The 27682-nt window shown below is 34.8% G+C and overlaps 1 protein-coding gene across 5 annotated transcripts in view; it reads right to left on the bottom strand.

Moving 5' to 3' along the window:
- Positions 1-27682, bottom strand: part of CREB1 (cAMP responsive element binding protein 1) — an 80970-nt gene that overhangs the window by 32167 nt on the left and 21121 nt on the right. For 3 of the 5 annotated variants that reach the window (XR_008381147.1, XR_008381146.1, XM_053596692.1), the window contains exons 3-8: positions 24145-24291; positions 23378-23419; positions 15878-15978; positions 9618-9760; positions 5844-6026; positions 3834-3984 (exon numbers count right to left, since the gene is read on the bottom strand). Coding sequence is in view for 3 of the 5 variants with exons in the window: in XM_053596692.1 (XP_053452667.1) it covers positions 3834-3984; positions 5844-6026; positions 9618-9760; positions 15878-15978; positions 23378-23419; positions 24145-24291 (767 nt within the window). In the remaining 2 variants the exon portion in view is untranslated. Of the gene's footprint in view, positions 1-2224; positions 2682-3833; positions 3985-5843; positions 6027-9617; positions 9761-15877; positions 15979-23377; positions 23420-24144; positions 24292-27682 lie in introns of those variants that run through there. The other 2 variants (XM_053596694.1, XM_053596693.1) reach the window with 2 other exon arrangements.

Below are 27682 nucleotides of genomic sequence, written 5' to 3'. Positions count from 1 at the left end.
CAGTTCAAGACAGATTTTGTTTGATGTGCATAAGGGACATTCACTCTACAGAGTATGTTTTAGGAGGAGAGTGTTCTTTAACTTTTCCTCTGAAATAGCCTCAGTGGCTGAGGAAAACTGAATATGGGCGTTCTGTGGGCACAGCTCTAAACCACCACCGCTGGTATAAATTTCATATTTGACTTTAAAAACAATGTTTATTTTCCCCAAATCTTTGAATAAAATGAAGATTCAAAGAAAGATTCCATGTTTATTTCCTGGTGATGCTAGGTATTGCCAGCTTGCTGCTCTAGTTTGAGAGGCCCAGCAGAAGATGGTTGTGTACTGCAATCAGTGAAGTAGCATGTTCACAGGCTTTGTTGCCAGACACAGGTTCACATTTCAGTTCTACCAATTTCTTAAAAGGAGTGACCTTTGACAAGTTATTTAACTTTTACATTTACCTTCTCCTCCTCTATAAAGGGGGGACATAAGCTAAACTTCTACTTCACTGTAGGAAAATTAATAAAACAATACATATAAAGAACCTAGGTATACTGCCTAGTATATAGTAGAACTTAATAAATAGTAACTTAGGGGAAAAGTCAAAGCCAGAATATACAGAATTAGGAGGTATCAGCATGCAAATGATGCCTGAAATATGACGGTATGGATGACGGTTCCAAGGAAAATTTTGAAAAGTAGTTAAAAACCAGGTAAGTCAAGAAGAGTTTAGGGTAATGAGCAGTCAAAAGTGTTGAATACTCCACAAAGGTAAAATTAAATGAAAAGCAAATACTAGACTTGCAAAGTGGGAAGGAATGTGTATCTTTTTATAAACAAAGGAGTGGCATGGTAGTCACAGAAACCAGACTATGGTGAATGGAAGCTAAAGCAGTAGAAGCAGCAGTAATCTGGTGATGAGGAAAAAATGGACTACAACACAATCAAAAAGTTCCCATTTAAGGATGGTGTAACAAGCGTAATTTTTTTTTTTTTTTTGTAGAGACAGAGTCTCACTTCATGGCCCTCGGTAGAGTGCTGTGGCCTCACACAGCTCACAGCAACCTCCAACTCCTGGGCTTAAGCGATTCTCTTGCCTCAGCCTCCCGAGTAGCTGGGACTACAGGCGCCCGCCACAACGCCCGGCTATTTTTTTTTGGTTGCAGTTTGGCCGGGGCCAGGTTCGAACCCACCACCCTCGGTATATGGGGCCGGCGCCTCACCGACTGAGCCACAGGCGCCACCCAAGCATAAGTTTTTTTTAATCAAAAACAAACAACAACCAAAAAAAAAAAAAACTCCACATTTTAAAACTCCATTTTTTAAAAAATCCATTCCCTGAGGTGAAATGCAAAATGTTTTTACTGAAGAGTCCATGATAAATCAGGTAGCTTTTCTAAATACCTAATGCAAGCAAAAGTTTGTATGGAACCGTGGTTATGTATGCCCTGTGCCTAACTTGGTAGTAGTGGTGGTTGTGGAAAGGTCATAAATCTGGAGGAAAAATGAGTGAAGAAAAAAGGAGATTTGGTCTGATAGTCAACGTCAACAGTCGTCCCAAAGAGGCAGTGCCCTGGGCTGCCTCTACACAGTGGAACACACAAGAAGCTCCAGTGCTGCCTCCTCACCCACTACCATTACACTGCATAAGGTGGCAGGAAATGCTTTTGTTCCACAAAGACAAGCTAGCTAGACATAATCTGAAGTCTCTCTGTTGTTTTATAATCAGAATAATTTATTTTCCAATCACTGTCCTATGTCTCTTAGAACTGTTTACTTTAGCACTATTCTCTTCAATTTTACAACTTAGCCTTGAATTCTTTTTTTTTTTGTTTTTTTTGAGACAGAGCCTCAAGCTGTCCCCTTGGGTAGAGTGCTGGGGCATCATAGCTCACAGCAACCTCAAACTCCTGGGCTTAAGCCATTCTCTTGCCTCAGCCTCCCAAGTAGCTGAGACCACAGGCACCCGCCACAAGGCCCGGCTAAGTTTTTGCTGCAGTTGTCATTGTTGTTTGGCAGGCCAGCTCTGGTGTTTGTGGCTGGTGCCTTAGCCACTTGAGCCACAGGCACAGAGCCGAATTCTCGAGAATTCTTAATCAGGCTCGCTTCTAATTTTAATAGGTGTAAAATGCTTCCTTACATTTTTTACTCATAAAACCGAAAAGATTTATATTTTAAAGTACATTTAAATATGAATGCAGTTTTTAATACTTCTGTGTACTAATCTAACTTAAATACTCAAAAGAAAAATCACAAATTGATGGAGCACAAAAAAAGTAAGTTACTTGGCTTGTTTCTTGTTATTCCAGAAAAAGCTCTTTCTTTTTTTCTTTTTCCAGGAGACAGGGTCTCACGATTTTGCTCAGGTTGGCCCTAAACTCTTGGGCTCGAGGGATCTTCTTGTCTCAGTGCATCGCTACACACAGCATCTGCCATTTCTCATAGGTTAGATGTAATTTATTTATTTATTTATTTTTAATTTCAACTTCCTTGTTCATTCTTCTTTGTTTGAAGTACTCTTTTTTGTCTTGCTCTGGCGATGTTCTTGATGTTAGTAGAGATGGGGTCTTACTCTGGCTCACTGCTGTTCATACTGGTCTCGAACCTCTGAGCTCAGGCAATCCACCCGCCTTGGCCTCCCACAGTGCTGGGACTACAGGCGTGAGCCACCACACCTGGCCAGATGTAATTTATTAACACTGTGACAAACAGTATTTTAGGAGCAATAAGGTTGATCTGAACTAAAATAGGAAATTGCACATACAAAAAACATTTCAATAGAGTATCACAGATACAAAGTGCTTTCAGGGAAATTATCTTGACCCTAGAACACTTTAGGTAGGTGCTGGAATCCCTATTTGCAAAGGAGATAACTGGGGATTAGAAGATAATTATTTTCTCACAAAATCATGGATGAAGGATAGAGCCAAGACTTGAAGTCAGATCTTCCACATTCAATTTCTGTTTCTTTTACTTTATATCATAGTGTTTAAAGTAGCTGGGTGAATGGCAGGATATTTTCACCATCATTCCATATTAAAATTCTAAGTTAAATATTTAAATTTAAAAGTAAGTATAAACTTACTTTTATACCTTTTTAAAGTTAAATTTATATACTTTATAAATTTATAAATTTATACTTTATATAAATATATATACTTTTATACTTTTTTAAAGTTAAATTTAAAGTTACTAAACTTACTTTTGTATTGTTTTCTAATGGCAAAACCTTCTTACAGCAATGAACTTATTTTCTGAGAACTGCTTTATTCATATTTCATAAATTTTGATTTGTAGTATTTTCATTGTTGAAAACTATATTTTAGTATTTTTGTCAGTAACCTGGTATTCCTAGAAATAATGTATTTTTGAAGACTCCTTAGATATTAAATTATTATCATTTGAGTAAAGATAACATTCATTACAACACAGACTGGCCATCATACATATACTTTATATTAGGTAAATTTAGTATCAGTAAGACATTTAATGTTAATATACATATACAAAACTCTTGATTTTTTTGAATACTACTACTCATGAAAAGAAACATTTTTAAAATAACTAGGATAGTTGTTTGGAGCAAAGTGCAAACAGAAAAGATGAACATTAATCTCCCGGGGGAAACTGCATGAAAGAAAACTATTCTACGGTCAAAAATTGACATATGATCTCATTAGTCAGACAGCTTACTAATGAAGAAATTTTACCAAGATGGATCAATTCCAGGAAAAAAAACAAAACAAAACAACCCAATACAAAGATTCTATTATCAGTACATGTAAAGGTATCTGCCAGAAGTTGAGAACATACCTAACCCACAACAATCTAAGTAAATGCAATTTATGTACCTGTTCTTCATCAGACGAACCTCTCTCTTTCGAGCTGCTTCTTCTGCAGGCTGTGGGGGAAGTGCTGGGGAGGATGCCATAACAACTCCAGGGGCAATAGTGCTAGTGGGTGCTGTGCGAATCTGGTATGTTTGTACATCTCCAGAGGCAGCTGAAACGAATAGTAAACATGGTATATAAGATAGGAACACTGAAACTTGATTCAACTATGAGTCAATCATCTATCTAAGCAAACATTTTGGATTAAAAGGGAAGCAAAAAGAAACACATGATTCTGGCTAACACTGAAAAAATAAGCATTCTTTGGGTCATTACTAAGAAATAATTCCCAATTTATAGTATTTATTAGCAGAGACACTTGGGTGAAAAGTTTTAACCTCAGTCTTATAATTATTTTTCATTGGAATGCAGTTCTATTCTGTTGTTAACATGCTTACCAACCTTAAGTCTAAAAGGTAAGTAGGGCACAGCTTGGATGATCTTCCTAGATAGAGTATAGTCCTCAATGTCTTCCTTTGATATTGGTAAATTCATATTAAAAAATTTCAAGTAGACTCTTGCCACGACATAAAAACGACCATGATTTTTCATAAAATAGCAAAATGGAAGAGAAAATAAAGCATTATGGTCAACTATTGTAGATTTCTAATTGAAACAACACTGAAAGTATGAAAAAGTGTACCACTTGATGCCAATTATATAATCTGTAAACATAGGTTTAATGTAAATTATAATGGCTAAATAAACTGAACTTTTCTTTTCCTAACTGATCCACCATTTGTGAAAACAAACATCATCACTATTTTTCAAACTGCTTCTAAAAACAGCTTAAAACAAGGAACCTACCATTACTTAAGAGAATTTGAAGGTATATAAAATCATTCATATTAATTGTTAATATTAATTAAAATATGTGTAGTGTGAGTGGAAAAATTTATATACTAAATGTGTTACCATCTTCAAAATGACGTTCAGAATTCAAATTCACTGACATCCTGCTTTACAATATTTGAGTACCTGTATGTAAAGTGAAAAGGTGTTTTACTCCCATCAATATGGAAAATATTATCTTTTTCAAGTATCTGTTTAGTAACAGAATATATTCCATAAGTATTAGGGCTCTTTAAGTAGTTATGACACTAGAAACAACTTTGGCTTTTTAGGAAGAAAAATGAAAGTTATGACTCTCCCCAGTTGGTATTTTAGGATCATTCAAAAGTTACTACATATTATCCACAGTAAAGGGATATAAATGTCATTAGCTAACATAGGTACAATGCATTATTTATGAAAATTTTTAACAAATTTATTTCTTCAATCTGCAAATTTCTAATCTGGTGCAATTTATATTCTTGAAATAGTTAAATGAATTCAGAGAAAATTGGTCAATTTCTATTCATAAAGATTGCTAAAATTAAAAAAAAAAAGCAAATTCTATGATTCACTAAGGATTTAACTACTACCTTTTCTCTAAAAGACCAGCAGATGTGCATACTGGCATAGTATCTTTTGGAATATAATGTTTTCATTCAAGATAAAAATTGATGGTTTTAGAATAGAGGACCCAAATTTCTACTCTTTGAAGATTCATCAGTGATGCAGCATATCTCTCACTTGACACATGGAACAAAAAGGAGGCCCAGAGAGGGCCTTGGATCTTGCTCAAGGTGACACGACAGATCTAACCAGAGTTGGATCTTGAATCTATTTTTCCCAATTTCTGATTTCCTTGTCTTTCCTTCTAAACTACCCTACTTCTCTTATCCCAAATACTAAAGGTGTTGAAGACAGATGTTCTGTTTTAAAAACTGTAAATAAAGTTGTTTTTATGCCATGACATTTTGGTCCAACTGGAATAATGGAAGCGTTTATGGAAAATATTTTCTATATTAAAGAAAAACTAACTACATTTTAACAGTGCTTTGCAGTGTGATACTTACTTTTTCTGAGTTTATAAATTTTTCATATTTCAAGGAATTTACCACACTTGTGAATTCTGAATTCCCTTACCTTGAACAACAACTTGGTTGCTGGGCACTAAGATCTGTTGTCCATCAGTGGTCTGTGCATACTGTAGAATAGTAGTACCCGGCTGAGTGGCGGCTGCATTGGTCATGGTTAAAGTTTGCAGGCCCTGTACCCCATCGGTACCATTGTTAGCCAGTTGTATTGCTCCTCCCTGGGTAATGGCAACTAAAACCCAATGGATTTTATTGTTACAAGTTTAATTAATACCATATAAGACATTTAAAACACACTAAATCCAATGTAGAAAAATTTGTAGGACGTCATCTTAAAGAAATTATAGCAAATAACATCACCAAGGAGAATCCTATATATTTAAGTGACCTGCTGCCCAGGAAACCCACATCCAACTTCTACAATAGAAATGCACTCTATGAACCACATTATAATTTGTAATACTTATGCCAACTAATAATTTTAAAACAGGTAAGTTAGAAAATGTTAAATCCCTTTGATGCTGTTTGATTATGAAGAGGTTCCACTTTGTAGAAAAGGAATTAATGGCTATGATGTCGTTAGTTTAGCAAAATAATGCTTGTGGAAATTAAAACATTAGCATCATCATCTATCTACTTTAGCTAATCCCAGAGTTTTACTTATCTTAACCGAGAGGAAAAATATGGAATATGTAACAACCATTGTAAGATTAATTCTGTGTGATTACTTAAAAAAATCAGAAAGTTAACAGTATTAAACTTCAAATTTTCCCATACAGTTAATAAGCAAATTCTACCACATATAACACCCTCACTTTTTGGCATAGGAATGAACTCAAGGTGTAGGAGCAAGGAAGTAGTAAACCATAAAGAAGACCTGAGTTCTAGTCCAATTCTCACTAAACTTATTCTGTTACTTGATTCTTCAGTCTCATCTGTAAAAGTAAATGCATGTGGTTTTAGCCACTAAGTACAATTGTTGTAAATATTAAATGAGGTCATACATATGAAAATACTTTGCAGTTTTTGGCCAGGGCCAGGTTTGAACCTGCCACCTCCAATATATGGGGCCAGCACCCTACTCTTCTGAGCCACAGGCACCGCCCCATATGAACATACTTTGAAAACTGAAATCTGACCCTTTTGAACATGGGTTTTTCTTTTTAATATTTATATACTTCATTATTTGAGATAGTTTTTAATAAAACACAACTCATTAAAACAAGAATAAAATTATAGAAGACACTGATGTACCTTTAGGTATATACAAGGGCTGTCTGGAAAGTATCCAGCCATTGTTAATACTACTTTTCATAGCATATGGCTGGATACTTTTTGGCTAGCCTGCCTATAACAATTCTACCAGAAAATCTAGACCAAGGAAAGTATACAACTAACCATAAACTTAGGTAAGATTCTAAGTATCCAGAATAAAGAAGAAAAACATTATGAGTCATAGTTTTACTTAGTAAAATAAAAAATTCAAATCCAAAATGACAAGATAAAATGTTTCTCTACCTACAAGTAGAATCTCTAACAAAACTTCAGTATCACAGACAGTGAACCAAGGAATGAATAAATCTACTAACAGCATGTATGAAAAATCATAACCAATTTATGGAAGGAATATAAATTGATGTGTCCAACTGGAAGGGGCAATTGTGGAAGGATATGCATTAATTCAACAATTCCATTCTTAGTATGCTATCCCACTGAAACACTACTACATATTTAAGGGTGTTTATGTATAAAAAAGTAGAAATTTTTAAGAAACATATTTAAATGTCTATGGTATATAAGTAACATAGGTTTCATTTGTTTAAAAAACAGAGTAACGTGTATATGTAAAGAGAAAGAGAAAGAATGGAGGAATGATACATACCACTCTTACTATTGAGGGATGACAAATATTTTACTTTTCATTAATACCGTAACCCTCTAGCATCTGAATTTTGACAATCGTATATTCATTTTACAAGTTAAGAAGTATGTATTGCTATATATGTGAGTATTCATTATATTGCTTCTTAATGAAAAATCAAGAACATAATGTTAAATCATCATCAAGAACATAAGTGCATATACAGAGAGGATAAGGGATAAAGATAATGAATAAAGTTTTAAAAATCCCTATGTATTAATCTCTTAAAACCAGCAGTTTTCAGTAGTGGAGGAGAGGGGTGTACCAAATTAAACACATGGGGGATGGTGGTACTTCTCTAAACTTCAATTCTCTTTTTTAGATTGTGATAAGCCTCTTTTCTAAAGAGCATGATTTCTAGTTTGAGTGAGAATCTTTGTAATAGTGCACCTCTGTTCCTAACAGGAGAATGCTATAGACCTCAGGTATGCTGAAGTAGGGAAAAAATAAAAATTATGTTTCAGTGTTGTAGAACATCTTGAATAATAATCAGGATACACACTTAAACTAAAAATACACACACAGGTATAGTTATATACCTCTTTATGTCTGCCAACAAAGGAAGAACTTAAGAAACAAGATGATGGAGCTCATTGAACTTAAATGGTGAGTAAGACATTTAGATGTTTAGTGAATAACACATTTAGCATTTTAGTAAAAAATGCCTTCTTTGTACTTACTATCACGAGTTTCAGCTTTGGGAGAGCTAAAGAGTTTGCTACTTGAAACCTGTTGATTTTTAAACATTTATTTCAAAATATTAAGGGAGTACAAATCTTTTATTTACATGGATTGTTTCTGCAGTGCTTGAGTCCTGGTTATAAGTGTGCTTGTGGCACTCATAGTGTTCATAGTACCCCCACCCCCACCATCCCCTGTTGCTTTCCACTGGAAAATCTGTTTTTAATAAGAGCGGGAATGCAAAATAAGTTGTGCAAACCAAGGCTGAGCTGTAACTAAAAAATCAGTGTCTCAGGGGCAGGGAAGGGGAGGTCATACTTTCACACAGATCTCAGCTACAGATCACTTCAGGGCATTAGAAAACTAATACAACAAAGGCATTTCAGTGTGTACGTTCAATGTGTAATTAAGAGAAAGGGAAGAAAACAATATAATGGGCAGCACTGAATTTAATGAATAAATCAATGAACGCATGAGACACTGAGAGAGGCAATGATATAGAGAAAAAAAGAAGGAAAAAAGGTACCTTCACACAAATTCCTTTGATCAAATAAAAGCAGAATTCTATTTTATGATAGAAAGAGGCAAAAGTTATAAGATAGGCCTAAGCGTCAGGGACATCAGAGAAATAAAAACTTTAATAATTTTGTAACTTTGTTTTCTGTGAACCAAAATGCCAAGTGTCTTAATTTCAGCAGTCCTGAATTCAGGAAAGGAATAATGAAAAGGAATAATGGTTGAATATGCTGGTGGACTACAACCAAGTCAGTCCTTCCCCCACTTGAAACATTATAAAATACAAAGCTTTTTAAATGCTACTTTTAGAAAGGAAGACAAATTATTAAAATGAATAAGACCATTTTTGGCATTAAATATATTCAAAGAATAATTGTTTTCCTTATCGTAAAAAATTTACGTTCTCTCTTACCATATATGAAGACTAAAATCTAGAGGGCCAATTAATGGTTCAAATATTTTAGACTCTTCATGCATCTGCACAAAAGAAAGGGACATCTAAAGGGCTTACATACTTGATTAATCCTAAATCAAACTCTGAAGAAAAAAAACTTTATTACAGACCTTTGCATATTAAAGAGTAAAGGAAATATAATATTGGCAGCAAAGCTGAGAAAAGACTTGGCACTTATATGACTCCTTTACAGAAATGCAATCATTAGTTTTTCTTCTTGCTTTTCAAAACAGAAATTGTCTACTACTCACTATACTGTCCACTGCTAGTTTGGTAAATTGGAGTTGGCACCGTTACAGTGGTGATGGCAGGTGCTGAAGTCTCCTCTTCAGACTTCTCTTCTTCAATCCTTGGCACTCCTGGTGCATCAGAAGATAAGTCATTCAAAATTTTCCTAGAAAAACAGATAATTGTGTTAATTAAAAATGACAAGTAAAATTTACTGGTTAAATACAAGTAATAGTTCAAGATCAAAAAACTAACACAAAGCTGCCTAATGCTTACAAGTTTAAAATACATGAATTAAAAGAATAAACTCCCAATGGATCAGAGATCAATCCGTATGTCAAATGATCCCAAACAAGTACTGAAAACATCAAAGACTGGTGGAGCATAGTCCAGGTCTCTAATCCCAGCATGCTGGGAGGCTGAGGCAGGAGGATGGGTTGAGGCCAAGAGTCTAAGACTACCCTAGGCAACACAGAGAGACCCTATCTCTACAAAAAAAATAGAAGAATTAGCTAGGTGTGGCAGCATGTGCACATAATCCTAGCTATGGAGAAAGTTAAGGCAGGAGGACTACTTGAGTCAAGGAGTTTGAGGTTTCCATGAGTTATGATTGTACCACTGTATTCCAGCGTAAGCAACAAAGTGATACCATTTCAAAACAAAACAAAACAAAAGATAAATTTTTTACCTGAATATAGGTAAAAGCTAACTATTTCCTAAAATCCATATACAATTAGAGATAAATAAAACTGACTACATAAAAAAATTCATTTACATAGCAAAGAAAACCAAAAGTAAAGTTAAAAAAAAAATCAATAATGGACAAACTAGGAGAAAATGTTTACATATATCAGAGATCAAGGGCCAATATCCCCATTTTATGAAAGAATTCTTAAAAATTAAAGGCTGGATCAGGTATGTGGCTCACATCTGTAATCTTAGCACTTTGGGAGCCCAACCTAGAAGATGGCTTGAGGTTTGGAGTCCAAGACTTGCATGAGCAAGATCCCCTCTTTACAACAGAAAAAATTAGCTGAGAGTGAGTAGCACAAGACTATAGTCTCAGCTACTTGGGGGGTTGAGGCAGGTAAATTGCTTGAACCAGGAGTTAGAGGTTACAGTGAGGTATGATAATGCCATTCATTGCACTGCTGCCCCAGCAAGAGAGCAAGACCCAGTATCAAGCGAAAGAAAACAATTAAGGGCCAAAAAAGACCAAAAACCTGACTTCTAATTATCAGATTGGTAAAAATTAAAAAGCATAACTATTAGCAACGCTGTGAGAAAACAGACACTATTCCTGGGAATAAAATCAGCACAACCCTAATAGAAGGAAGTTGGTGACATTTAAGAAAACAACATTTATACATCAGTCCCACTCCCAGGAAGTCTTCCTACTTCCCCAATGGTATGGGGAAGGTCACTCACCTAAGGTTATTCACAGTGGCACTGTTTGTAACTGCAAAATACTGGAAATAATCTATATACTCACACAGAGGAGAAAGGTTGAATAAACTATGGTATATCCAAATAATGGGTATAGCATGACATTTTTCATGTAACAAAGAAAATATGAAGAAAACATAGATGTATCTACTATCTAGTGGAAAAAAAAAAAAAAAATCAGATTGGATAACCCAGACCTGAATGAGTTCAGTTAGCTATTGCAGGTTGGTGGGAAAGAAGTGAAAAAGATAGAACAAATGGGTGGTGAGTGTACTATTGAGTATACTTTTTTGAACAATTCTGGTATATGGGTGGCGCCTATGGCTCAAGGAGTAGGATGCCAGACCCATATAACAGAGGTGGCAGGTTCAAACCTGGCCGTGGCCAAAAACTGCAAAAAAAAAAAAATCCTGGTATTTGGAACAGTGTTAATGTTTCATATACTCAAAAAATTAAAGTCAACATGGATGGAGGAAAAAAATTCTAAAATGGAACACAAAAAACAAACAAATCTTATCATATTTCAAATGAATAACATAATCGCAGTGAGAAGGGGGACAACCCTAACCCAAGTAATTTTTGTCATTTTAAATTTGTAACAATATTCAGCTTCAACAGTCTATCCAAACTATCCCTTTATGTTATAGCTTAAAAAATGGCATCTTCTGCTGGCGTGGACGTGGAGAGAAGGGAACACTTTTACACTGCTGGTGGGACTGCAAACTAGTACAACCTTTCTGGAAGGAAGTATGGAGAAACCTCAAAGCACTCAAGCTAGACCTCCCATTTGATCCTGCAATCCCATTACTGGGCATCTACCCAGAAGGAAAAAAATACTTTTATCATAAGGACACTTGTACTAGACTGTTTATTGCAGCTCAATTTACAATCGCCAAAATGTGGAAATAGCCTAAATGCCCACCAACCCAGGAATGGATTAACAAGCTGTGGTATATGTATACCATGGAATACTATTCAGCCATTAAAAAAAATGGAGACTTTACATCCTTCGTATTAACCTGGATGGACGTGGAAGACGTTATTCTTAGTAAAGCATTACAAGAATGGAGAAGCATGAATCCTATGTACTCAATTTTGATATGAGGACAATTAATGACAATTATGGTTATGGGGGGGGAAACAGAAAGAGGGAAGGAGGGAGGTGGGTGGGGCCTTGGTGTGTGTCACACTTTATGGGGGCAAGACATGATTGCAAGAGGGACTTTACCTAACAATTGCAATCAGTGTAACCTGGCTTATTGTACCCTCAATGAATCCCCAACAATAAAAAAAAAAAAAAAAAAATGGCATCTTCATACACTGCTCACTAACAAGATTTATAGTTATTGTTTTTATGCCTAATAATATAGAAAATATTCTGCAATTATCTCTCTTTAAATCCTTCCTTTCTCCAATTTCCTCCTCTGGAAATGCTATAAATGCTTCTCTTAGAGCACTTGTTCTGTTCTCCATGACTCTTCACCTCTCTTTCACAGTCTACTTGTTTCTGTTCTCTAGTCTCAGTTATTTTCTCAGTTCTCTTCCAGTTTACTATTTTTCTCATCAGCTACTTTTATCTAGTTAACCCTAATTTACTGTTTATTTTTAAATTTCCCATAAATGTACTTCTCATTTCCAAGATTTACTAGTTCTTTTCTGTGGCTCTTTGTGCAGTAAACTCCCATTCTTATTGTAAGGATGCTTTTCTCTCATTTATCTCTTTGCAAATGAAAAAGATAACTATTTTAAAACACTTAACAGACTGGCAGCTGGTCAGCAGATCACACACCAGGCAACAATGCTCTAGAACAGAACTTCTCAAACTTAGCATGCAAAAGAAGTATATTAAAACAGATTTCCTGGGTCCTTATCCTAGAGAATCTAACTCATTAGGCATGGGGTTGGAACCCAATAATTTGCATGTCTAATCAGATGCTGCTTTACCAGTGTAGTCTGTAGAACGTATTTTGAGTAGTATTGGACTCCAGAGCAATTGTTTTCCAAATTAAAGTCATAACCTACATGTGGGCCATGAAAGCAATTAAGTGCACTGTGAACAACATAAGACACCAAATAAGAACTAGCTGAACCAGAGGGTGAGAAAAGCAGGGGGAAGAAAAAGAAATGTAAATATATTTATTACCAATGAACTATACACTTAAAAACAGTAAACCCGGTACCTTTTGTATGTATATTTTACCTCTGAAAATATAGCTGAACATCACACATGAAAAAGGTTAAGTGCTGCTTTGTGTAACTTCTATTTCAAATGTTTATGTATGTATGTATATACATTACACATACGTAAATATATGGTAGAACCTCTGTAAACTGACTACTCAAGAGACTAACAAACTGGTCAATAGAGGTGGTCAACATAAGGAACTAAGCCTACTGTACTGATACATATATGTGGTGCATGTCTGGTCTATGAGAATCAGGTCAAATTAAGAAGGTGGTCAATGCAGAGAGACACTCAACTATGGAGAGTCTACTGTACATATAATTTACATGTGCATACGTATATGTATTATACAGAAAACTGTAATTTAAAGAAATATTTCTTACCGTGATTGTGGCCAGAAAGTTTAAAAGGTACTAGACTTGTAAATAAATCTCTTTTGCATGACAGTGCAAACATATGAAGTGATTATTCTTTGTCTTCTCTTTCCAGTTTCTTACATTATTGCAGACCATTGTGGTCATCCTTCCTGGATACAGTTCATTTTCTTTTAAAGTGTATTCTAGATGTGTTCCCTAAGTTTTTACTAGTGTAATTTTACAACAAATTTGCTTCCCCCCCCCTTGGGCAATGATATCACATTAATGATAATTAAAGAACTTAATTATCTTTTACAAATGAATTTTGATCTGAAATCCTATACTGAATAACTGGTTTTGTTTTATTTTATACTCAACTTCAGAAACTTTACAGTTACTGTTAACCATTTCATCTTATTTATTTCGGTCTACTTCCCTTGGCTACTGTGATCTTTTACAATACTTATTTTTCCATCCATCAGGGTATTTTTAAGGTTCTGGTCTGTCATTTACAAATTTGATAACCATGGCTTCTATGTTTTTCAGATAAGCTGTTGGTAAAAATACCAAGCCAAATGAGACCAAGTGAGAGCCATTAAGAACTACTTCTGGATATAAATTAATCACTACTAAGGTGGGTTGTTCCAATAAAAACTCATTTAGTATTTTCAATTATCACTTATGCCCCATTTCTCTAGCATTATCAGAAAACTTTTATTAAATAACTTGCTATAAATCAAGACACACAGCTAGGTTTTAAGAATTCATACATTTAAAATAAAAGTACCCCAGTGTGGAAGTCTGATGGTAAGGGAAGGTACTATTATCTTTCATGACAGTAGTCCTTTCTCTACATATGTATGGTCACATGCCATCTTTCATTTCATTATTAAGGTGTTATTATTTAAATGTCCTCTGCTAAGACTTAGGCTACACACCAATTAAAGCAAATAAAATGATTCTTTTCCAATATAAAGCTTATATTTCTAAAGTATACAGTTAAGATTCCCTAGAATTTATGCAAAAAGAAGCCACGTTGACTTATTTCTTGGTATTAAAATGTGTCGTATACTAACTTATTTGGTTCAGGAACAAATGTGATAATATATATTAACATAAGACATACTTCAAAGTTAAAATTTAACACTAGCTATATTTATTTATTTGAGACAGAGTCTCACCCTGTTGCCCTTGGTAGAGTGCTGAGGTATCACAGCTCATAGCAATCTCCAACTCTTGGGCTAAAGTGATCCTCCTGCCTCAGCCTCCAGAATAGCTGGGCCTATAGGTACATATCACAACACCTGGCTAGTTTTTCTATTTTTTAGTACAGATGAGGTCTTACTCTTGCTCAGGCTGATCTTGAACTCCTGATCTCAAGGAATCCACCCACCTCGGCCTCCTAGGGTGTTAGGATTACAGGTGTGAGCCACTGAGCCTGGCCTAACTAGCTACATTCAAAACAAAAGAAATTATGAGTATAAATGCATATAACATATTTGGTAACATACAATTTCTTAAGACCTCAAAATCAATTTAATGACATTCATTTGGAATCCTTCATCTAATTGTGAGGATATAGAAAAGGCTAATTTAATAGACACGTGAGGGGGAGAAAGAAATTGACCACCCCTTTGAAAAATAGGAATATAAATAGAAATAATTTAGACTAACAAGGAAGATAATTATGAACCTGCAGTTTATTAAACTCTGAAATAAGCTGCTCAAGATTTGTGGAATTGCCCTTCCTAGAAATATTTAATATGGAACTGATCTGTACATATAAAAAATTGTGTTGGTCCAGTATGGAGTCAAGGCAGTACCTATAGCTGAACACAAACTATTGTAAGGTGCCCCTAGAAGTAGGGGATGTTAGCAAAGCAGAACCCTGAGACAGCTATTAGTTATCTGCTAAGTACCATGGCATATAAAATGGTTTGCAAATGTGTTCCTAAGTAGATAAATGACAGCTTCAGAATTGACATATAACTAGAAAATTCTGTAACCTTATCAAATGTATTCCAAATTTTTAACAGAAAGGCAGCAGCCAGCATAGCCTACAAAAACAAACAGAAAAAATATCAGTATTTACCCAGGACTGTTCAGAGTAAGAAGTGTTCTCATTCTGTATGATAAGCTTCAACTTATTTGAGAGAAATAACTAAAGATGAAAGGAACTAATCTATAAAGTAGGTTTGATTTGAGGAGCTAACTGATTTTCTGACATTTCTACCTGCAACCACCTAAGGCTTCCTGCACATCTTTGATTCTAAATTCTAACTATTAAATTTCATACCTGTAGGAAGGCCTCCTTGAAAGAATTTCCCTTCGTTTCTGGGAATCAGTTACACTATCCACTGACTCCTGTGAATCTTCACTTTCTGCAATAGTTGAAATCTGAAAATAAAGAAGAACTTTATCTTGATAATCAAATTTAATTTCCATAAAAATTTTATAAATCTTAAGAAAAAGCCAAACCCAAAAAGAAATGTATAAGCTTTATATATGCCTCAGTAGGTTAAAAAAAAAGTCAGTTTTTATGGGAGATAACCATGCTATTATCACTCTTCCTTTCCCTTTACTTACCCAATAGACTATTTAAGATGAAGTTAGAGAACCTGAAACATCTGCAGCTTAATTACTTTCAGGACTTCATGATACCGATTCTGCATCAGTATTACTTATCAATTTTTCTTACATTTATTTACTGGACCAAAATCATCAATTATCATAAAACAAGGCTCCTGATATGTGCTATAGAACGAATGACTAGATTATTTAGTCAAAAGTCTAGAAAGTGACTACACAAATATTTAACTATTGGGTCAACACTTTTGAACATATTTACAATTGTACAAATAACATCAGCAATCCCTCACTACATCCCAGACAGCTGTTTCTAACAATTTAAGAAAAAGTCCACTTCTGGATATAGATATGCTTCAAAGGTGATCTATAACTATTTTTAAGCAAAAATTCAAAGCAAGGAAAGAACAATACTTTTCTGGTAAGTGTCCCTAGACTGAAAAGTAATGGGATAAGTGAACAAAGATTTTATATGGGATAATAATAGAAACTAGAATTTACTGATAATTTACTATGTGCCAGGTATTATGTACTTAGATATATTACATTATTTGATACTCATAATAAAATTGGTGCCAGAGGGGTAATTTACTATTATATCTATTCTATAGATGGAAGAATTCAGGCACTAAGAGGTTAAGTAACTCACCCAAGTCCCATTGCTAGGAAAAAGTAGTGAAGTCACTGTCAAAACTTAGCATCTCCATTTTAGATATCCTTACTAACATCAAACTCCTGGTGGTTCCAGTCTCAAAAACCAATTTTGTCAGAAGCAGCAACTGATGGTATTTTTAGACCATTTCTAGACTCAAAGTTCACTTACCTAAATATGCTTATCTGTTAAATTTACACTGCCAAATTTCTCTAGTCTAATCAGCAGTAGCCTTATACTTTTTCCTGAACGAGGTGCACATGACGCTGTCAGACAGAGAATTATATTTATAATGAAGATAAAAGGGTCTATGTTGGAAAACTCTCCCAAAACATATGGCAAAGGCAGTAAGAAAAAAACACATTCAAAATTACTTGAGAAATTCCAAGGGTATTGTGCATGTGGTCTGAGTGTGAAGGTTCTGGACAGTGAACACTCATTTCAACAGGGCTTTGTGATATGCATGTTCACTTAAAAATGAAATCAGATGAATCTAGTAAAGTTCTGCAAATATAAGTAATATTAATGAGAGTGCCTCATCCAAATACTGTATAGTGTAAGTAGTATACTATGAAAGACCTAAAAATCTATGTGCAACATTTAAGGAATCCAGAAATTACAAATAAAAAGACAGGCAAGGATGAATTTAATCTGATTCTCAGAAGAGTAATAATGCTATATAGTTATTGCCAAAGGAGTATGTAGAAAAATTCCTCATTTGTCAGTATCTGCTGTAACTAGCTATGCAACAGTTTCTGCACAGAATTTTTGTAGCGATAGAGAAGATTAGGAACTATGAAAAGGCCTTAGCAAAGTGTCAGAAATTCAAGGAAAAGCAACAAGTTTGAGTCCACTGAACTCAAAGTGGACAATACAATGACAATCATTGTTTACCTCCATTAATCCTCCACTCAGAATCTGCTTAGTTTCTCTGTGGTTCTTTCTCTCTCTGCCCTCTGTTTGACACTTTAAAAGTGCTATCCTGCTCATAAGGATATATAGCAATTCAGTAATATTCTTCTCCAACGTGAAACTCATTAGGACAACAACATTAAAATATGCTATCTAGTGTATTTACCTAGTGTATTTTCATCTCCCTGGCTCTAAATTACCCACAGGATAGTTGTGAAATAAATTAATGTTATCTTTTAATCTGTGATCTTTCATAGATTAAAAGGCTGCCTTTCTTTGATCTAAAAGATTTTGTCAATTCAGACAGAAGAAATTAACTTATCATTATTTAGTGATTACCACTTTTTAAATGTAAAGGCAATTCAGAACTATTCAATACCACATTGTGAATATAACATTTCCTCTTGGGTAATTCTATCCAGACACAAGTAAGAACTATGAACCAATTTCTATGGACTCTCTAACAAAAATCCAAAAATCCCCAACAAAACAAAACAAAAAAAACCTGCCAAACACTATACCAACACCTACAATGAAATGTAAACTACAGACTTCGGGTGTTCATGATGTGTCAATGTAGGGTTGTCCATTATATCACTAATGTACCAATCTGGTGGGGGATGTTAAGAATGGAGGAGGCCATTCATGCAGGAGGCAAACGGGAAGACTTTGAACCTTCCTCTCCATTTTGCTGTGCATCTAAAACTTCTCTAAAAAAAAAGCCACATTTCTGAGACTAATAAAAACCACATGAAAAATCCATTTTATAAATTATTTATTATAGTTCAATATATATTTAATAGATTATTAAAAATAGCCCTATAAAAATTGTATCTCAGTTTTATTTATTTTTTTGTAGTAGAGACAGAGTCTCACTTTATTGCCCTTGGTAGAGTGTCGTGGCATCAAAGCTCACAGCAACCTCCAGCTCCTGGGATTAGGTGATTATCTTGCCTCAGCCTCCCCAGTAGCTGGGACTACAGGCGCCCGCCACAATGCCTGGCTATTTTTTGTTACAGTTTGGCCAGGGCTGGGTTTGAACCCACCGCCCTCAGCATATGGGGTCGATGCCCTACTCACTGAGCCACAGGCACCACCCTGTATCTCAGTTTTAAGTATCACAGATTACTATGACATTCAGATAATAGAAACTCTTCCTCTGATCTTCATCTACTTTCACTTACCTTATTTATGTTATTTTTTTATTTACAGATTATTAGGGGTACACGTGTTTTGATAATTTGCTTTGCATAGATTGACTAAAAGTTTACCCCTCTCCTTTCCCCTCCTCCTACCTGCTTAATTTCCTTTGAGTTTTACTTCCCTATGTGTGTATTTCTCTTATTAACCTCTTCCTAAGTTCCTTAATTTTGGCCACTGGTAAGACAAGAAATTTTCAAAAAGCCAAATTACCACTTGTAGATGTAGTTTTTAGATGTGTATTTCAGAACTTTGGTTTAAAACCCATACCATCTTTTCACATGAGGGAAGAACTTCTAGTTTTAATTACTTGAAAATAAATTAGTTTAATTATTTGAAAATAAATTATTACGATTGCTTTGACTTTGGCTCTAGTGATTATAGCCAAAGTCAAAGCAATAGTAATATTAGATGTTTTCTAAAATATACATTGTTTCCTGTAAATGTAAATACTTTCCTTGGGTAGAGCTGATACTTATGATTTAGATAACAGGTTTTTACTCAATGGTCAAGTAGCTTAGACTGATGATTTTCAACCAGTGTGCTGTGAAAAAAAAATTTTTTTTTTCTTTTTTTTGGTTGTAGCTGTCATCATTGTTTGGTGGGCCTGGGCTGGATTCGAACCTGCCAGCTCTGGTGTGGCTGGCGTCCTGGCCGCTTGAGCTATAGGCGCCAAGCCTGCTGTGAAAAATTTTAAAGATTATTGTGCCTTCACAGTAACCTGAAATAAATTTACTTTTAAAAAAATTAAAAAAAAAAAAATAAATAAATTTTAAAGATTAATTAAATTGTTTTTGAAAGACGTTCAAAGCACAGTAAGTATATTCTTTTTTTTACCCTTTTTTTGGATCAATATAAGTATGCCTCGCAAGTTTAACTATAGGTTCGAGTGTGCCAGGAGATAAAAAAGGTTGAAAAACACTGATCTAGAGCAGTCATCTTCAAACTTGTAATCTGAAGAGTTGTAAGTTATTTACAAGATCTCCCTTGTAAATAAGAACATTTTATACCTGGATCCAATGGGACAGGGAGTAAAAAGAAAAAAAGAGAATTTTGCATAAATATCTGTATCTTACTTACAAATTTTTAAAGTGAACTATTTATATTTTAAAGCCAGAGTTCTGGCTAGGCCCCTGTAGCACAGTGGTTACAGCACCAGCCACATACACTGAGGCTGCGGGTTTGAACCCAGCCCGGGCCAGCTAAACAATGATGACAACTGCAACAAAAAAAAGCCAGGTGTTGTGGTGGGTGCCTGTAGTCCCAGCTACTTGGGAGGCTGAGGCAAGAAAATCACTTAAGCCCAAGAGTTTGAAGTTGCTGTGAGCTGTGACGCCACTGCACTCTAGGGTGACATAGTGAGACTCTGTCTTAAAACAAACAAAAACCAGAGTTCTTAAAGAGATAGGATTAAGTATATATATATATATAAAACTAATTTCAACATTAAAGGTAAATCATTTAATTTTTCACTATGTTGAGAATGTGATTTAATACACTTCATTAAAAAAATCAATAATTTCTAACAGTAATTCAGAAATCTGATTCTAAGCTTGGGTTTTTTGAAATGTGATTTAATACAAGCTAGAGTTGGAGAAGAAAATTCATAATATGTAGATAAAACTAAATGCATTTTAAGCTGTGCTTACTAAATAATCATTTTTCACTTTTATCTATATACAAGTTTTTAATAAGATTTACCTAGTATATTTTCATCTCCCTGGCTCTAAGTTTATCACACACTCGTAAGAGGGCTAACTATATCATATTTTTTTAAGTAAGTAAGTTCAACACCTCCTGAAACTTTGGAACAGACGTCCGAGCAGTTTAGAACATTCCATTTGTAGGGTTTTTAAAGTGTATAGATACGAGTTAAAGGAGACAAGTTTACAATGCGAATCTATGTCCAACCTCTCATCCTTGCTTACTCCATTCCAGCAACATCTTTCTGCTACTCCTTGTTATCTGAAGCATATATTCACTTTAAACCTTTGGGCTTCCTTTTATAGATACTAGCATGGCTCTCTCACTGCCTTCTGGTCTTTGCTCACTGTGTTCTCTAAGCATGTTACATAACTAGAACACCCTTTCCTCCACAGCATCCTCTGTCCCTTTCCCCTGTTTTATTTCTCTCTCTAGCACTTATTCTCACCTGACATACTTTATTTTTTTATACTTTGATTCTCTTTCATACCATCTAGAACAGTGACTGGCACATAGCAAGGGATCAATGAACACTTGTCAAAGGAATGGATATAATACATAATTTAGAGTAACATAATCTATATATCCTCTCACTGGCACATTTAAACTGTACTATACTGAAATGAAGCCAAAATTAATGAGTAAGAAGTGAGGATGTCACTGTCAACCCCTATACACAGTACAACTCCCATTATGTTTGCAAAGATTTTCACATAATCTACTAAGGGGTGGTTTATGTATATACATACAGATATGAAAGTTAGGACACTAAAACCAAGCCGTATTTAAAACATTACTGCAGATTAGTTTCTACAGTAATTACACAGATTAAACTATACAAACAGAAGTCTTAATATCTTATTCTCACATAAAGAGAAATGCATCTTGTATATTTTGGAAATTTTGCTCTGGACTACTAACATTCTCCCATCTGGAAGTATGAAGAACCTCCTTGTTTAATCACCTCTCTTGATATAAACTACTTCCTAGTCATTAATACTAGTAACTGTTAACCAGCTGAAATGACTGATAAAGTTTAATAGATTTTTCCATGGTTTAGACCCTTTAAAGGAAAACAAAAATAGTCTATTTGTATCTCTATTATAGAATCCAGGATTCAGAAAATTCAACTTTTCTTTTGCAAATACATACATTTAAAATTATATGAATAGCTCGCCTTAATGAAAAAATGTGTTCTTCAAAAAACAAATACATATCTTTTTTTTTTTTTTTTGACAAATACATATTTCTAAAAAGTTAATGGCCATATACTTCCCATTTATTTTTTTAGAGACAGGGTCTCCCTCTGTCACCCAGGCTGAAATGCAGCAGTGATCACAGCTCATTGTAACCTCAAATTCCTGGGCTCAAGTGACCCTCCTGCCTCAGTCTCCTAAGCAGCTGGGACAATTAAATATTTTTTTTTATTTTTTGTAGCGATAGATTCTCACTATACATCCAGGCAGGTTTTGAACTTTTGGCCTGAAATGATCCTTCTGCTTTGGTTTCCAAAGTGCTAGGTGGAAGCCACTGTACCTGGCCTCCCAGGTTCAAATATGTTGTTCCAAATAAAGATTAAAATTAACAATATAATCAACAGTTAAATATCACATATTATAACGAAAAATTAGTCTTAGTGTATTTTGTGGTTATAATTTTAATAATTTTTGTTATGTTCTTTATAGAAAGACCTTCTTCTATATGACTATATGAGGATGATGTTCCCAAGGTCATTTGCCTTATAAACATCCAAACCCAGTCTGGAATCTGGTTATAAGAAGGGAATTAGTAATAGTATAGTATGGAGAATGGTAAGTCGGCATTCAATGGAATAAAAACTGAGGCAACAGACCAACACTCACTTACTGTGATTTCTTACACATATCAAATTCTTAGATCTTTATGTAGACAATTCTATCTCCTACTTGTTAACGAATTCCATTCTCAGTGTCTTATGGAAATTCATACACCTTGATGAATTCACTTAAAAACAAATCTCTCCCCCCAACATAAGTGTCTAAGCAAACCAAAAAGCACTTAACAGACTGAAGCAGAGGTAAGTAATTCAGCTCAATGACTCAACAGTATAAATGGCTAACATTAATAACAGAATGCTTGCAGGACAAACAGAGCAGTTCTCTCACTACAAATATCAACCAGTCCTGTTTGCAACACTCAAGGAAAATGCAATAGCTCTCATCCAGAAGAAAGCCACCAAGATTGTGAAGAGGAATCAATGTTACATCATATAATAAATGGCTGAAGAAAAAATAAGAATTTGTTTAGTCTGGAAATTTTCTTAAAAATATGAAGGGTGTGGGGATAGGGAAGAGGAAGCAGTCCAATAGAAAAGGAATTAGACTCGCTAACCTAGTTTCCAAGAACAGAACTGGGATCACCTGGTAAAAGTTATAGGAAGATATATTCTTGCTCACCATGGGGAAGAGTATTTTGCAATCACCCCTAATTGTAAATAGATTACTTTACGAAACTCCGGAAGTGTTCAAATAACTTTCTACTACCATTTAGAAAAGGGGAGAAATGTTACACAGGGGAGATAAGTAACAGACTAAGGACTAAGGGCTAAATAGGTAACATGTTTGGTCTAGACCAGAAGATTTCTGAAGTTTTTATTATTTAAGTTGAAATCCCATGTTTATAGGAGGACAAAGACATAAAAGAATAATTTCTCACCTTCCTTTCTAATAATAGATCTCTCCAAATCTAGGACCTAGGACTCACCTGTGTTCCGGAGAAAAGTCTTTTTAAGTCCTTACAGGAAGACTGTGAAGCAAAAAAATATGAAATGGGAGGCTGGGGTTATGGCCTACTTGAATGAACGTTCAAGTCTTTTTATTTTTTATTTTTTTCAATAAGCTCAATTGCAAAGATCTACACTGCTCTTGGTACCCTACAGTTAAACAGAGTAGTCATTTTTAAATATTTACAGTGCCTTTATTCCCTTTTGGATCAAAAGAAAAATCTCCTCAAAGAGTAAGATAACATGCATAGTATAATCTCTGACTCTTAAGATGAATCTTCTGAATATATTATTATTTCAAAGTTATATACTCTAAATGATTTTACAAATGCTTGTTGATTTCTGAGTTCAAACAGTATCTCAAGTAAGGTCATTAATTTTTGATCTAGGGTTTATATTTTTCCAATTGCAGGCTTAGAAAATTGTAGTTATTTTTGTATCTCAGTTTTCCTTAACTGAAATGTATCAGCTCTACACACGCTCCCAAATAATTCCTCTTTATAACATGTACTTAAATACTTTCCCCAATTCTTTTTTTTGTACCTGAAGAAGTCAGGTTTTTTGTCTGTTCTTGTGTTTATATGTTCCTATACATAAGGCCTATGCTATATAGATGCAGTATATTCCTTTACTGTGGAGTAAAATCAACTCTGAACTACATGTGCCCTTATTTTTGTAACTAATGAAAGGAGAGAGATATGGCTATAAACAACAGTTATAGAAGCAGATGCACTTTTTATACACATACCTGAACTGTCTGGACTTGTGGAGACTGAATAACTGAAGGCTGGGCCGCCTGAATAACTCCATGGACTTGAACTGTCTGCCCATTGGGCAGCTGTACTAAAGTTACGGTGGGAGCAGATGATGTTGCATGAGCTGCTGGCATAGATACCTATGGTGTTAAACATAAAAAAAAATTACCATCACAGATACCTTATTAGGCAAACTTTTGTTCAATATGAAATATCTTTTTATCAGTAAAAAAATGACCTTTCTGCTAGAATTTCACTGATAAGAATGAAAGTAATTATGTATGTATATAAAATTTTAGAGGCAAGGTCTTACTTTGTCACCCAGGCTGAAGTATAGTGGCATGGCCACAGCTTATTGCAGCCTTGAACTTCTGGGCTCAACCAATCCTTTGACTTCAGACTTCTGGGACTACAGGCATGCACCATCATGTCCACCCCCCCAAAATTTATTCTTAAAAAACAAACAAAAAGCCTACAAAAAAAGCCTAAAACTATAGCCCCCATTTTTAGCTCTTCCCAAACGACAATAAACGAAAAGCTATTTTAATGTTATATTAAAATGTGACTTCTTGTCAACATTTATTTGTAGGGTGCTTTACATTTTCCAACCTGCTTTTATATCCAATTTCTCATTTTGTTCTTGAAGAAAATTGAAGACTGGGTAAAAAAAGAGTATCTCCATTTGAAAGAAATAACAACTGCTCAAAATAGACTAAGTAATTTACTCAAGGTCAACAGATACAGTATCCCTAAAGAAACAAAAGTCATCAAAATATCATGTATTAAATGGCCATTGTCTAAAATATAATTATTATCAAATGAGCAGAAGTGGCCTATTAGATCTAGAAGTAAAGCAATTTTCATCAGTCAGTATCCAAGTAAAGAGTCCTTAAGTCATACATGTCTAACAGGTGGGATTCTTTGTTTTTATGCTTGAACACACTCAGGAGTAGAAATTTTATTTGCTCATTCAGTAAACAGTTCTTGGGGGCCATGTGATAGGAACAACATTAAAACTGAAACTATAAAAATGAGAAAGATATGGGTCTTTGACCTCAGGAAATCATTTGGGGTGTGTGCATGAAGAAATGAGGAAAAGAGAAACAAGTAAATACAATTCTATAGAGTAATGAATTTGTTTAGACAAAAATGGACATGTCCAAAAAAGCTATCCTACCCAATCTAACCAGGAAGGAAGGCTACCAGGGAAAAGTGAATTTGAAACAAAGAATGCAAATTAGACTTATTCTTATTACTTGCAGGTGAGAGGCATAGAATTTCAGGCAGCAGGCGCTGCACTGACAAAAGCAAAGAGGGATACACTGCCGTTCAGCACCTCTAGAGCACCTATATGTGCTACTGTAGATGTAGAAGTACCAAGAGAGAAAATAATAGAGGCAGGGGCTAAATGGGCCAGTCATAAAAAACCTTGTTCATGTCACATTACATGACTTACATTTTATCCTGAGGATACTGAGGAAGCCTCTGAAGGACTTTCAAACTTCTGACTACCACAGTAAGATTTGCATTTTAAGTAGACTATTTTAGTGGCACTGTGAAAGATACATTTTTCAGGTGGAAAAAAAACTGGTGGTAGGTATACCAATGGAGAAAGTAGTGGTTAAGGTATGAGATAATGAAGGCCAAAAATAGCAGGTAGAAAGAATCACAGATGACTTCATATTTGAGAAAGAACTGAGAGATATGTCATTAACTGAAACAGAGAATGCAAGGAGGATAAGCTTTCTGAGTTATAAGGATGGGTGACAAAACTGATCTGACATCTGAATTTGCAGAGATATTTGGCAGGGAGTTAAATATTTGATGGTGAAGCTTGGGGAAAAGACCCCTACTGAGGACAGAGTCATTGGCACACAGTTTAAAACTATGAGCATGTACCTTTGGACAGTAGGAGGATGTCCTTCCTTCTTAATTACTTCTCTCTGGCCACTATAAGTCTTGCTTAGTTTTACCAGGTTCTCAAAATGTGGTCCGTAGACTATATGTATTATAATTACACAGGGTGCTTTCTTTGTTAAGTCAAAATCTAAGAGGAGCCCAGTGATATTTTCCACTACACTGAAATTTGAGAACCACCACCATAAGGTTATTCAGAGTACCTTCATCTCAATTCCATATGAATGTTTTTCTATTATTTCTAGCAATTACATCCTCTTCCCCGAGTCTTCTCTAGAGTAATTATACCAAGCTAACTCAATGAATAACCACCCCCTTTCTACCCTGATTAATCTATGTAACAACTGCTTGAATTATGAATTTATAAAATACAGATACACAAAAAATAAGAATCCTGTATATTCTTATCAACATGAGCTGACAAGTGTTAATATTTATGCTATAGATAAGTGGTTCTCAACCTGTGGGTCATGACCCACAGGAACTTTATTAAAGGGCTGCAGCATTAGGAAGGTTGAGAATCACTGCTATAGATCTTCTAGGTGTTTAAGGCATATGCCTACATTCAATTTTTATAACACACTATTGTGGAATCTACCTTTCAAATCCATCACAAATATCTTTCTATACCATTAGTGATTGTTTTTAGTGGTTTTAATGGCTGAACAGAAAATTACATAATTTGTTAAAAATCTCCAAAAATTTACACTATCATGGCCAAACCAACAGGTTATTTTCTCAGTTTAAAAAAATTTCTGTAAATTCTCACAGTAAAATAAAGCTTACCCCTACCCCCCATTTTTTAGACAGACGAGATCTCATTCTATCACCAGGGTTAGAGTGCCAGTGGTGTTCTCATGGCTCACTGCAACCTCAAAACTTATGGGCTCAAGTGATCCTCATATCCCAGCCTCCTGAGTAGTTATGATTACAGACATATGCCACCACACATGGCTAATTCTTTTATTTTTTTGTAGGAATGAGGTTGCCCTATGTTGCTCAGGCTAGTCAAGTCTCAAGCAATCCTCTTACCTTGACCTGCCAAAGTGCTAGGATTAAAGATGTGAACTACCACACATGGCCTCATTATTGTTTTAGATTGACTTTCTTCCTATACTACTCAGGCTGAATTTGTTTTCTTCTATACAATGACCAAATCACAATCGTCTTGGATTTGTTTGACAATTTTATTGTATTTTTCTGGCATTTAAAGACTACCATTACAAAGTAATAAGAATCAAAATTATGTCAAAAATGTATGATGTATGTGTGTTAAAGAACCTGGATGAGCAAGTTAAAAAAAAACTCTATACAACTGGGAATAAAAAGAACTAAAAACCTACAAATGGGAACAGATACTAAAACTCACATCTGATCATGTCACTGTACTTTTAAGTCTTCAGTGCTAGAAGGCTGCCCGATAAAGATGATAAATTGAACATGTGTATATAATTTTTCTTCTCCTGAATCCCCAATTACACTTCACAAAACTGATTTTGTTTTCACAGGCATAAAGACACAAGCATAGGAGAATGGGAAAAGAGATAATAGTAATGGAGTTTGGGAGGCTAGAAAGCAGATGGATGAATTGTAACGAACCGAGAAGGCCTCAGA

Source organism: Nycticebus coucang, chromosome 7, assembly GCF_027406575.1.
Source record: "Nycticebus coucang isolate mNycCou1 chromosome 7, mNycCou1.pri, whole genome shotgun sequence".
NCBI classification, from domain to species: domain Eukaryota; kingdom Metazoa; phylum Chordata; class Mammalia; order Primates; family Lorisidae; genus Nycticebus; species Nycticebus coucang.
Note: the sequence above shows the minus strand (reverse complement) of the source record. Positions and strands in the feature narration are given on the sequence as shown.